This window comes from Dipodomys spectabilis, unplaced genomic scaffold, assembly GCF_019054845.1.
Source record: "Dipodomys spectabilis isolate Male_0828 unplaced genomic scaffold, ASM1905484v1 ptg000026l, whole genome shotgun sequence".
Lineage (NCBI taxonomy): Eukaryota > Metazoa > Chordata > Mammalia > Rodentia > Heteromyidae > Dipodomys > Dipodomys spectabilis.
Genome location: NW_024870703.1, coordinates 3,981,831 through 3,995,506, shown reverse-complemented (window position 1 = coordinate 3,995,506; position 13,676 = coordinate 3,981,831). Strand labels below are relative to the sequence as shown.

At 37.1% G+C, this 13,676-nt stretch overlaps 1 protein-coding gene across 1 annotated transcript in view; it reads left to right on the top strand.

Moving 5' to 3' along the window:
- The window catches only part of Ston1 (stonin 1), a 110,135-nt gene that overhangs the window by 69,298 nt on the left and 27,161 nt on the right, over positions 1–13,676 (top strand). The window contains exons 4-7 of the mRNA XM_042675411.1: positions 235–336; positions 1,352–1,472; positions 10,800–10,855; positions 13,158–13,242. Coding sequence (XP_042531345.1) covers positions 235–336; positions 1,352–1,472; positions 10,800–10,855; positions 13,158–13,242 — 364 coding nt within the window. The remainder of the gene's footprint in view (positions 1–234; positions 337–1,351; positions 1,473–10,799; positions 10,856–13,157; positions 13,243–13,676) is intronic.

Below are 13,676 nucleotides of genomic sequence, written 5' to 3'. Positions count from 1 at the left end.
GGGCCTGGGCACTGTCCCTCAGCTCTTCAGCTCAAGGTAGCGCTCTACCACTTGAGCCACAGTGCCACTTCCGGCTTTTTCTGCTTATGTGGTGCCGAGGAATCGAACACAGGGCCTCATGCATGCAAGGCAAGCACTCTACCACTGAGCCACCTTTCCAGCCCTCGACTATCTTTTAAGGTGAAATACCATCAAATTTGAGAATTAAAAAAATTAATGATTGTTTGTCTATAGCCCAAACTCTACAGATCTGTAATTGAAGATGTAATTGAAGGAGTGCGGGAACTATTTGCTGAAGAAGGCATCGAAGAACAAGTCTTAAAAGACTTGAAGCAGGTTTGTAGACAAATCTAGTTTCCCTGTCTTTTCAGTCTAGGAAAACAGATAAACTCTGGTTCTAATCTTTTCAATTATATTTTTATTGTGCTATCAGTTGGGAATTTAGTTGTTTTTTTTTTTTTTTTTTTGCCAGTCATGGGGCCTGAGCTCTGAGCCTGGGCGCTGTCCCTCAGCTCTTCAGCTCAAGGCTAGCATTCTACCACTTGAGCCACAGCGCCACTTCCCAGCCCAAGGTTTTTTTTTTTTTTTGTCATCTGTGGGGCTTGAACTCTGGGCCTGCATGCTGTCCCAGCTCAAGGCTAGCGCTCTACCACTTGAGGCACAGCACCACTTCCATTTTTCTGGTGATTATTTGGAGTCTCACGGACTTTCCTGCCCGTGCTGGCTTTGAACCGTGATCCTCAGATCTCAGCCTCCTGAGTAGCTAGGATAACAGGTGTGAGCCACCAGTACTTGGCAGGGGGAATTTAGTTTAAAAGACTTAAAAACCATAGGAATATCTCAGTAATTTTTTGCTTTTTTAGTGGTACTGGGAGTTGAACTGAAGGCTTTGTGCTTGCTGTGCAGGTACTTTACCACCTGAGCCATACCTCTAGCAATTTTTGCTCTGGTTATTTTTGAATATTTGCTCTTTGTCTGGCCCAGCCTAGACTTAAATTTTTCTATTTATGCTTCCTGCTGTCATTGGGGTGACAGGTGCGTTGTTAATACACCTAGATTTTTTTCTTCTTGGAATGGGATCTCATGAACTTTCTTGCCTATGCTGGTTTGGCAGCATAATCCTCTCAATCTCAGCCCTCCACACAGCTGGCATGGCAGGTGCATGCTACCATGCCTGGGCTATTGGTTGAAATGGGATCTTACAAACTTTTTCTGGGGCTGGCCTGGAACCACCGCCATCTTTCCTGTATTCATTGCTTCAGTAGCTAGTATTACAGATGTGATTCACTGGTGTCTGGCAGTGGTGTTTGTTTTTGTTTTGTTTTTTTAACTTGTTATGTTTTGTTTTCAGCTCTGGGAAACCAAAGTTTTGCAGTCTAAAGCAACAGAAGACTTCTTCAGAAATAGCATCCATTCACCTTTGTTCACTCTTCAAATGCCACACAACTTTCACCAAACGTTGCAACCCACAGGTTGGCTAAAACAAATATATATGAGTTTCATCTACATCCTCAGAACCAATTCTTCTTTGGTAGTGTTTTTTTAATCAGGACTATGTTCTTAAAGTGAGTGGGCTTGAACCTCACAATAATTTCCATGAAATGAACACACTGTGAGTCACCATGTCTTATAATTATTGATAAACCGCCCTCAGGTTATTTAAGCTTACTTAAAAATAATATTAGATTCCACAAAGGTGACAAAGCCTTATTTTAGAGAAATGAATATTATAGGTTCTTTTGGAGAATTTGAGTGGATTTAGTTGGGAAGTAAGTGAGCCACTGTGGTTAAGTATCAGAGGGAAGGGGAAAGGTGAGTGCCTGTGTATTTTTTTTTTTAATTGTGAAACTACTGTACAGAGGGGTTACAATTACATGGGCAAGGTAATGAGTGCATTTCTTATCAATCATTGTTGCCTCCTCCTTTGTTTCCCCTTCCCATCCCTTCCCATCTTATCCCCTTCCCCCACCCCCCATGCCAAAGTTGTAAAGTTCGTTTTTTACATAATGACTTGTACATCTCATTGTTCTGATGGGTCCACCTGTATCCCTATTTAAACAATTTGTTTTTCCCTTCCCCTCCACAAATTATTCCAACATCAAATACAGTGAAAACAGAGTTTATACCGTGGGGGGGGGGGGTCAGTACCTGTGTATCCACTCTCTTATTCCCCGTATATATTCTAAACCTGTTGTATTGGCAAAATGTAGAGTGAGAGAGAATATGGAGATTCTTCAAGCTACCATGCTGTTTGAGTTAATTAAAATAGTGACAAGATCTTCACCATATGCATATTTTCTTTGTTCTTAGACTTATTCAATATAGACCTGATTGTGTGTGTGTGTGTGTGTGTGTGTGTGTGTGTGTGTGTGTGTGTGTGTGGGCATGCGCATGCGTGCAGGTGCATGTGTGTGCGCCAGCATGGTGCTTGAACTCAAGACCTGGACACAGTCCCTTAGCTTTTTCTGCTCCAGGTTGGGGCTCTGCCACTTTAACTACAGCTCCCCTTCCAGCTTTTTGATGGCTATTTGGAGATAAAAGTCTTCTCAGACTTTCCTGCCCTTGTTTTGAATTGGCAATCCTCAAATCTCCTAAGTAGCTAGGATTATAGGTGTGAGCCAGTGGCATCTGGCAACTTCAGCTTTTAAGGGAAATGTTTGTTCATATTGTATATGCAATTTAAACTAGAAAAGACTAGCTATCAGAAGATAAACAGATATTTTGTCTTTCTAGCTTTTATTCCTCTTTTCTGATTCTTAGAATCTTTAGGCTATCTAAGAGTAATGTCTTCAAGGAGGGAGGACAGATTTTGGATTAGATTGTTGTTAATAAGTAGTTTGTTCATTGTATGTTAGTGAAAATTCACATGAAAATTACATAGGCTTAGGTGAAGAAGAGATAGCATGTGAGTTACTCCCCTATTACAAGATGGGAGAATTTAAGTTTGGCAGAAATGATAGCTTCTAAAAATGATATAAATTAACAATAGGTAATTGTTATGCACAAGTTTTATCTAATACTTGCTTTTAAAATAAAATTTTGTTTTCAAGAATTAGTCATGGCAGTTTTAATTGTTCACTTGTCACATTGAAGCATTTTTCATTAGTTATTGCTCATTGGTATGCTTTCGTTTGTATTAGTTTTATTTTTGTGTCATTCCTGGGGCTTGAACTCAAGGCCTGGGCACTGTCCCTAAACCTTTGTGTTTAAGGCTAGCATTCTACCACTTTGAGCCACAGTGGCATTTCTCACTTTTTTTTGTGGTAGTTAATTAGAGATAAGGGTCTCACAGACTTTCTGCCCTGGCTGGCTTTGAACCATGATCCTCAGATCTCAGCCTCTTGAGAACTCACCTTCTCGGTGCCTGGTTCATTTGTATTTTACCAGGACACCCCATTTATACTTGTCTATGGAACATTCTTTGGGACTTTAAAATTTTTCCATTAAAAAATAGATAACTCTGAAGGTTTGTTTTACATGGAGTTAGCAAGAGAGGATGTGGTGGGTAGAGAGGAGAAATAAATAACTTGACTGTCTTCTTTTTTTTGTGTGTGACAATACTGGGGTTCAGACTCCGGGTGTCATACTTGCTAAGCAGGTGCTCTACCACTGAACCATTTCTCTGACCCTTTTTTGGCACTAGTTATTTTTGAGAGGAGGTCTCATTTCCTGCCCAGGTGCATGTTCAGACTATCATGTCTGCTTTAGGCTTCCTACCATATGGGAGATAACAGGCACATGCCTTTACAGCTTAGTTTCTTCCATTGAGCTGAAATCTCATACACTTTTCTATTCAGGGCTGGCCTGGAACAAGGGTCATCTGACCTTAGTGTTTTATGTATCTAGGATGACAGGTGTTTGTCACCATCGATGCCCAGCTATGGACTGAAGAGTCTTGTGGACTTTTCTGCTTGGGCTATTCTTGAACCTTTATCTTCAGACTTGTAAAGCTGATCTTGTTCTCAGCTTCTCAAATACTTAAGATGACAAGCCTGAGCCACGCAGGCGGCTGCCTGTTTAATTGTCTTTTATGAAAAGCTAAGTTAACACTTCTCAGATTCTTTGTCATTCAGTATTGCAATACTTCATTTTGCCCGCAAGATGGTAATATTACCAGTGATTTAAATCACAGAATAGTCTGGCAACTAATGTATGGCATTGGTTTCACTCAACACCTCATTTTTATTCTATGTTTTAGAAGTTAGAATAATAGAAATAATTACATTTAAAGTAAGACAGTCTTTCCCCTTATTCTCTTCTACTTGATTTGTAATGAGCCGGTTTAAGAGGAGTTACTATATCCTTTAAAAGTGCATTGTAGACCTCGTTCTTATCTGTCTTCATTTCTGGGTACTCTACAATGGGATTCTTGAAGTAAATAGCCTCATAAAATTGAAGCACTTCTTAATTATCTTCTCATAGTATGTTTAAAAGTGCCTGATTAAAATAAACTTCTACAATCTTTTTATTTCTTTTGATAAAGAGTCCAAATTAAATCTGCAATTGAATAAGTCATTTGCCTTTGTCTGTTCCACTTTTAAAACTTGTTTTCTCCATTGTGGGTTTTTTTTGGGCTGTATTATTCATGTGTTTAGTAATATCCTCCCATCACCTGTCCGCTACATTTTTTTATTCTCAAGTCTTCATCACACTCTTGAGGAAGCTTTATAAAATGTGGATTATAAGTCTCTTAACAGAGTAGAAATTAAAACAAAAAAATCTTACAAGATGTTTAGTAATTTAAAAATCAAATTATATGTTAATATACAGCATTTGGGGAAGTAACTATTTTTCAGAACAAAATGTATTTGCGAGAAGAGTGGAACTGCTTTCCTTTTCTTATAATCTGGTTGATGTCTGGTTTAATACAAACAATTGGATTCTCACAGCTTTTTTTCTTTTGCAATTCTGGGAATCCAACTTGGGGCCTCGAGCTTGCTACACTAGTGTTATACCACTTGAGCCATGCCCCTAGCCATTTTTCACTCTGTTTATTTCAGACAGAATCTCATCCTTTTGCCTGGGCTGGCTTCAATGAGCCTAAGGCTGGGTTCCTCCTCCCCCCCCCCCCCCAGTAGCCTCATACCTATTTTTAATTTAAAGTCCACTATATATTTAAGGTAGATAGAATGATGTTTTGATAGACATATAAAGATTTCTTTAGTCAAGCAAATCAGCCTATCTCATGGAGTTAACCATTTTAATATACTCTTAGCAAAAAGTATAGCATAATATCAAGTACAGTCCTCATGTAGTACATTTATTTGACTTCTAGATTTATTCATCCTACATAGCTGCTACTTTGTGTCCTTTGGCCCACATCATCCCAGTTTCTGCTATTTGACATATAAGTGAGATCATGCAACATTTTTTCTTTCTGACTGGCACATTTCACTTAGCATAAAGTCCTTCAGATTTATTCCTGTTGTGGCATGGCAAAGGGTGGACTGAATAATAATCTAATAATGATATCTATCTATCTATCTATCTATCTATCTATCTATCTATCTATCTATCTATCTATCTATCTATCTATCTATCTATCTATCTATCTATCTATCTATCTATCTACCTACCTACCTACCTACCTACCTTGTTTCTCCCTGCCTCTCTCACCTGTGTTTTCTCTTGGCGGTGTTGGCAGTGGCAGTGGTGGTGGTGGTGGTATGAGATTTAAATACAGGCAGGCACTCTACCACTGAGCCATATCTCCATCCATGCTTCTAGCTCATTAGGATGGAATTTCACTTCCCACCAGGATGCGTCCCTCAGTTGCTGTGATTCCCAGAGTTTCTGGATAACAAGCACATACTCCCCTGTCCAGCTGCCCTTTGTGGAGATGGATTCTCATGGGCTTTTATTGCCTTGGTGGCCTGAAATCATGAGAGCTTTTGACATCTTTTGAAGCTTTTGAAATCTACACTTTCACGATCCATTCTATGTGTTTGTTCCTATGTATTGGCTACTGTAAATAATGCTTCAGTGAACGTGGAAATGCGGATACCTGTTTGTGGTAGTGACTTAATATCCTATGAGTTACATACCCATCATAAAGATTGTTGGTCATATGAAAGTTTTTTAAATTTTTAAAAATTTCTAGGATCTTCTATACTGCTTTCCATAATAGCTGCATGGTTCTATTCTACATTTTCATCCACAGTTTATAAAGATTGTCTTTTCCCTCTGTACTCAGCAGCCACATGTCATCGCTTGCCTCTTTGATTTATCATCTTTCCAGGTAAAAGATGAATTTCATTGTAGTTTTCCATTACATTAGTGATATCAAGTTCTTTTGTATATCCCTATTGACCATCTTATGTCTTCTTGGAAAAATGTCTATCCAGATCTTTTTGCTCACGGTTTAAATGGGTTGTTTCTCTGTTCCTGAACTGAACTGTATAAATTCTTTGTATGTTTTTAGATACTAACCTTTTAGCAGATGTATGATTTGCAAGTAACTTCTCCAGTCTATAGGCTGCCTTTTAATTTCGTTGATTGTTTCCTTTGCTATGCAGAAAGCTTTTTAGTTTGATGTAGTCTTGTGACAATTACTTTTATTTGTCAACTTGATTGGATGGAGAGAAACTTAGGAGATGGATAGAACACAGCTCTGGGGATGTCCACATTTCCAGAGAGGGTTAACTAAGGGAGGAAGACTCACCCTGAATGTGGGGGTACCATCAAAGAAGGGGAAGAAAGAGGATGCTCCCTAGCTAGCACTAGCATGTGTGTACTTCTCTTTGCTTCCTGTCTGTGATAAAGTAAGCACCTGTGGTCCATCAGGGCCTGTCTGCCATGATGCTCAGTCATGCCTCAGACTTAAAGTAATAGGGCTTAGTGACCATGGATTAAAACTCTGACCCCCAAGTCTATTAAGTTGTGTTCTTCTTAGGTATTTCAAACAGCAACCAAAAGTTTGACTAACACAAGTCCTATTTATTTTTGTTTTGTAGCCTGAGTTTTGATATACTTTCCTCCTTCCCCCTCAAAAAAAAAATATCCATGCTGAAGCTAATCTCCAAGTAGGTTTTTCCCCTTTGTTTTTCTGGAAGTTTGCAGTGTCAGATCTAGTATTCTTTAGGTATTTTATTCCTCTTGAGAGTGCATGCATGTGTGTGTGTGTGTGTATGTAATACAGAAGGGTTCAATTTTATTATTTTACAGGAGGATATCCAGTTGTCTTAGCACATTTTTTTAAAAAAAGAAATTATCTTTTCTGCATTTTGTTCTCTTAGTTCCCTTGTTGAAAATTAGTTTTCCATGTGTTTTGAGTTTATTTCTGGTCTCTATTCTATTTCACTAGTTTATGCATTTTAATTTCAGTAGCAACTGTTTTGATTCCTATAGCTTTGTAATATTGTTTATATTTTGAAATAGTCTTGCTATGTTACCCAGGTGGCCTTAAAACTCCTGGACTCAAGTGATCTTTCTACTTCAGCAGCCTAAGTAGAGGGGACTATAAGCATTCAGATCACTATGAATTGTAACATAATTTTCTTTTCATTTTTTTTCTTATGACAGTTGTGGGCTTGAACTCAGGGCCTGGGCACCATCCCAGGTGCTCTAGTCTAGTGCTCTACTATTTGAGCCACTTCCAGCTTTTTGGTGTTTAATTGGAGATAAGACTCTTGTGGACTTCCCTGTCTGGGCTGGCTTTGAACTGCAGTCCTCAGATCTCAGTCTCCTGAGGAGCTAGAATTACAGGCATGAGCCACTAGCAACCATCTTTAATACAATTTTAAATCAGGAAATATGCCTCCAACTTTGTTTTCATTCTGAATTGCTTTGGCTACCTAATTTTTTTTGCTGTTTTATATTAGTTTTACAAATTTTCTATTTTGGTGAAGAATACAATCAGAATGTTGATAGAGATTGTGTTATATCTGTGTATATCTTTGGGTAGAATAGACATCTTAATATTAGTTATTTCAATAAAAAAAACCTGAAATATCTTTTCATTTCTTTTTTGTCTTCTTAAATTTGTTTCATTGTTGTCTAGATTTCTGACCAGAGGTTCAAAACTTTTACATCCTTGAATTTGAGAGAATCTTTAGATGTTATCAGAAATGAGATCATTTCCTTGATTTCTTTTTCAGATAGGATGTTATATTGTATACTGAGCTTCGGGTGCTGATTTTGAATCCTACAGCTTTAGTAAACCTTTTTACTAGTTTAAACCTTATGTGTATGTAGTCTTTGGGGGGCATTCAATGCTTTGGATCATGTCATTGGCAAGTACAGATAATCTAACTTTTTCTTCCTGCCAGTCCTGGCGCTTGAACTCAGGAATTTGAACTCAGGACTACTCATTGCTGACACGCTACTATTTGAACCATTCCTCTACTTCCTGGCTTTTTTCTCCCTGGTGTTTTGGAGATAAGAGTCTCAGAGATTTGTCTTATTAGGTTGGCTTTGAACCTTAATTTCAGGCTCCCAAGTAGCTAGGATTGTAGGTGGAGCCACCAACACTTGGCACATTACCAAATTTTAAAATTGCATTTGCAGGATTGAGTTTTTCCTATTTTATAAAATTTGTTTTTGAATTTAAGATACCTAGCATATATACAGGAAATTAAAGTTTTAATGCTTTTAGTTTGAATGAAAACACCTATTTAGTTAAAAACACCTATTTAGTTAAAATTTACTTAGTTTAAAACCAAGTTGGTATTAAAAAGTGTTTCAGGCATTGTTAGTGATATATACAGCTTGTGAATATGTATAAGTGGAACCTATAACTTGTGGATTTAGTATCAAAATTAAGAACGGCATGGAATTTTTATTATACAACTTGTTTAGTTCAGTGCTTTTATTCTAGTATCTATAAAGAAACTTTAAAAGTTCTTTTATAGCTCTGTTTGATTTCTTTAAATATAGAGAGTTATCTGTTAGGATTTATTACGAAGTGTTTTAAAGAAGGTTGTTGCTATTTTTCTTCAGGAAATTTCATTTAATTGCTTCAGAGCCGTGTTAACGGATTTTTGTTTTCTCTCAGGCTGTGGCTTAGCTGTAGCCACTTAAACTTAGCTCACTTCAGCTAATTAAGACTAATACCATTGTGTTCTTGCCACTCCAGCTTTTTTTTCTCCTAATTTAGCTTTTATAAAAGAATGACTGTTAATAAACAAAGCCATAGATGAACAGAGGATAAAAATAATTTTGTGCTTCATTAACCATCAATCTTCAGCCTCCCTTCCCTTGTCTGAATGTGGGAAGAATGGATAGTTTAAAAAAAATACTTGCAGCCAGGCATTGGTGGCTCGTGACTGTAATCCTAGCTACTCAGGAAACTGAAATCCAAGGTTCAAAGCCAGCCTAGGCAGGATAGATCTCAAGACTCTTATCTCCAAGTAACCACCAAAAAAGCTGGAAGGTGGAGCTGTGAATCAAGTGGTAAAACACCATCCTGAAGCAAAAAAAAAAAAAAAAGCCAAGCTCTAAATGGCAAGGCCCTGAGTTTAAGCACTAGCATTGACACATACAGACATACAGACCTCCACTCCCCCGCCCCACCCAAAAAAAATTTGCTCCTCTGATCTGTTTGTTGTGTGTGAGAAGCCAATCTAGCAGCAGAAACAGGTCTTTGGAGTAATTCTCCTTAGTTCTTTATGTGAGAAATAGGCCTAACATAAATGTGGCTCATAGACACACTAAAAAAGTACTAAAAAAGTTCTTGTTTCATTAAAGGCAAACAACATTCTGTCATGTTCAGGTGGATACAGTAAACTTGACAATTTAAGGTTTATGGTTATATTGACCACTGAGATCCTTCTACTGTACTTATTATTTGGGCTTTATACGTGGTGTGTGTGTGTGTGTGTGTGTGTGTGTGTGTGTGTGTGGTATGCTGGTATTGGAGCTTGAAATCAGGGCCTTGCTTTGTAGCCTGGTTGTTTTTTTTTGTTTTTGTTTTTTTGCTCAAGTTTAGCATTCTACCACTTGAGCCACATCTCTACATCTGGCTTTTTGCTGCCTAATCGGAAATAAGAGTCTCACAGATTTTTCTGCCCCAGCTAGTTTTGAACAATCATCCTCAGATCTCATCTTTCTAGCTAGTATTACAGGCATGGGCCACCAGTGGTAGGCATTTCTACTTATTTTTAAATGATGTATTAAAATTTTAACCTTTGTTAGCCTTGTAGATATAAATACAGGTATAATTAACAATTATCAGAGAAAAAAGGAAAGATAATATGTGACTGAAACGTTAATTTAGTTTGAGTCAAATTCTCCTGAGAATTTGCTTTCCTTAGCAGTCAGAGGTGTTTCATTGCAAGTATTTTTATTCATCTGTTCCTAAAACTATACAGCTGGGCTTGCTTAGTTGGCCAAAGAACTATAAATAACTTTTTGTGAAATGAATTGCAATTTATTTTGAACCTATAAAATTTAGAATGGATTTATGTTGGGTTATATGTCATTGATCAACAAAATGGTCTTTTAGAAATGTGCTACTTTAACGAATATTGCTTTTTCTCCCCCATGGAATAATATAGAGATTTCATACTACATTGACTGACAGAACAGTCTACATGTTGTGTTATGGATCTAAAAGCACAGTGTGCCTGACTATAATGAGATATTCTCTTTTGATAAAGTAATTTAGTTGTGAAGTCTTTATTTAAACTTGCGAGGGGAAAAAAATACAACTACTCTTCCTCTCTTGAAATCAATAAATTCACCATGGTCGAACTTGTTAGTGGTAGAAAATATTTTCGGTTTTAAGAAAATCTATAAGTAGCAATTTTATTAAGTTGATGAAGTTGAATTGATACATAATAATTGTTTTGTTTTTACCACAGCATCATTAGTTATTCCTGCTGGTAGAACCCTTCCAAGTTTTGTCCCAGCAGAACTGGTATGTAGTTTATTTAAAGTACATTTAAGAACCTGTGTTCCACTTTTAGTGCCTGGTGGCAGAATGCTGGGCATAGATATAATTCAGGATCCTCCAGTCGAAAAGATGTGCAGGCATAGGGGACAGGAATAGTTTCAATATCATAATAAAAACTCAGGCAATTTGGAACCAACACTTCCATATAATTTGTTCTCTTTTAGAATACTTGTTAGACTCATATCTACAAGGTTAGAAGATTTCTGAAGTTCCAATATGTGGGGTTTTTAATAATACAGCATAATTTTAGATCCTACGTGGCCCTTAAATTGGTAACTGATATGATAATTTTTCTTTCTTTCTTTCTTTTTCTCTCCGGCATTGAACGATATTATTGTTTTTAAGTGGAATACTTAGGCCACGTTCTACTTTTGTGAAAGTAGTTTGTTTTCCCCTCCAGGAGTCAGAGGCAGGAACTAAAACTATGATTTCTTCACAGAAAAATCTAGTCATTTTTCAGGTGGGGAGGAGTAGTACCTTTTCTCTTTTACTTTTTTCTTACAGTGTTGATGGTAAATAATCCATCAACCATTTCTTTTCCACTTTCTTCCCATGGGCTGCTTTTCTAGGATCAAAGATTTAGTGGGCCAGTTGTTTTCAGTTCTTCGTTAAGAACAAATAAACCTCTCCTCTCATCAGGATTTTTGAAATAAAATGGCACTGCTTTTTGAATGAAGACCACTGAAATATCTCTGCCTTTGAGATTCATGGAAATATTTCTTTTCTTAATTAAGAGTGAAAACAAGCTGGGCATTGGTGGTACATGCCTGTAATCCTAGCTACTCAGGAGGTTGAGTTCTGAGGATCATGGTTCAAAGGCAGGCTGGGCAGGAAATTCTGTGAGACTCTTATTTCCAATTAACCATCAAAAAGTCAGAAGTAGAGCTGTGGCTAGTGGTAGAACACTAGCTGTGAGCTAAAAAGCTTAGGGACAGTGCCCCAGGACTGGTGTACAACCAAGTGAAAACAAAAATTTAGCGTAAAATGTAAAAGAACCTGAGGATTTTATTACCCATCCCCCTATCTGTTTGATGTATATTTATTAGAGTTTGTTGATGAATGTTATTGTCAATGAAAAGATTAGAATTGCTGTTTTTTTTCCTACTGTTTCAGTAATCTATTTCTTGTCTTTCCCTTATATTGTGGGTACACCACAGTTTATCTAAATTTTGTTGGTGGAGAAAATACTTTCTAATCTTTTGTAATACAGCATAACACATTCATGTGATACTTGGGCAAATTCTTAGAAAGTAGAATTTCTGGGTCAGAGGTCATACAAGTTTCAATTTATCTCTCTCTCTCTCTCTCTCTCTATATATATGTATTATATAGCACAAAATTGCCCCTCCAAGGAATTGTTCTGAAATGCACTCATATTTAGTAGAATGAGAAAACCAATTTTTATATCATTCTTGTCAACATTGAGTGTTACTTATACTTGTGTTTTTTACTTAAAACATTGGGTTTAGCTATTCCAAAAGAAAAACTATATACTACATAAATTAATCACTATCATTTCTACTTTAAAATATCATTAATGATCAACTTTCTCTAGAAGACACATAAAAACAACTGTTTCTTTTACTTCACACTTTGAGAATCAGAGGTCCAGATGAAGTTTTACCCAAGTTTTTTTTTTTTTTTTGGTCTGGTCATGGGGCCTGAACTCTGGGCCTGTCCCTCAGCTCTACAGCTCAAGGGTAGTGCTCTACCACTTGAACCACAGTGCCACTTCCGGCTTTTTTTCTGTTTGCTTATGTAGTGCTGAGAAATTGAACCCAGGGCCTCATGCATGCAAGGCAAGCGCTCTACCACTGAGCCACCTTCCCAGCCCCTTTACCCAAGTTTTTGAAGCTACTGTTTATTCACTAAGACTTACTGGCTTCATAGAAATTAAAATGTTTTTAACTTTCACAGTATAAAATTTTATTTTGTGCATGCATAGAAATGGTTATGATCCTTTACAAAATATCTGAAAATATTTTATGACTGTTTCTGTACTTTTATCATTAAAGTAACAAACATTAAGACAATTTTATAAAAAAAGGTTGCTAGTGACTGCATAATAGAATTCCTCTTGATCTTTATCCGAATTACTTGAATCAAATATTAAAAAGCAGCTTTCTTCAAAGAACTCAGCCCTAATATAAAATGCATTGTCCAGCTGTTGTCCAATTGTCTGGAATCAAGATTTTGACCCCCTCTGATATCATGGAGAAAAAGTAAGGTCTTTTTATAAGTCCCTAATATAATTTCCTGTGTCTAGGGTACCTCGGGCTCCAGTGCCAACTTTGCCTTTCCTGGCTATCCTATTCATGTACCAGCAGGTGTGACGCTGCAGACTCCATCTGGTGAGCTGTTGTAAGAATATTGTGATGTTAGTATTAGTACTAGCTTCTAGACCTGAAGTTACATGATTTTTAAAATAAATTGTTTTAAGAGCTTTTAATAATCCCTACTTTAAAATAGCAATGAAATGGTGGCTTTGTTGTAGTATAGAAGCTGTCTACCACAGAAGACCCTGTCCTAGGCCTGTCCTAAATCAGTCCCCCATTCTTTTTCCTAATATGTATTAGACATTTGGTATTTATTTCCTCTTCAAGCCAGTTTCTATGTTTTAGCAAACACAAAATAAAAGGACATGTCTGTTCTTGGTAGTGCTTGCTAATCAAGACAAGACAAAGGCTATTTCAACCAACCTTTATCTTCTTTCTTAATCAAGACTGAATGGCTGTGGGGTGCCAGTGGTGCACGGTTCTAATCATAGTTACTCAGGAGGCTGAGC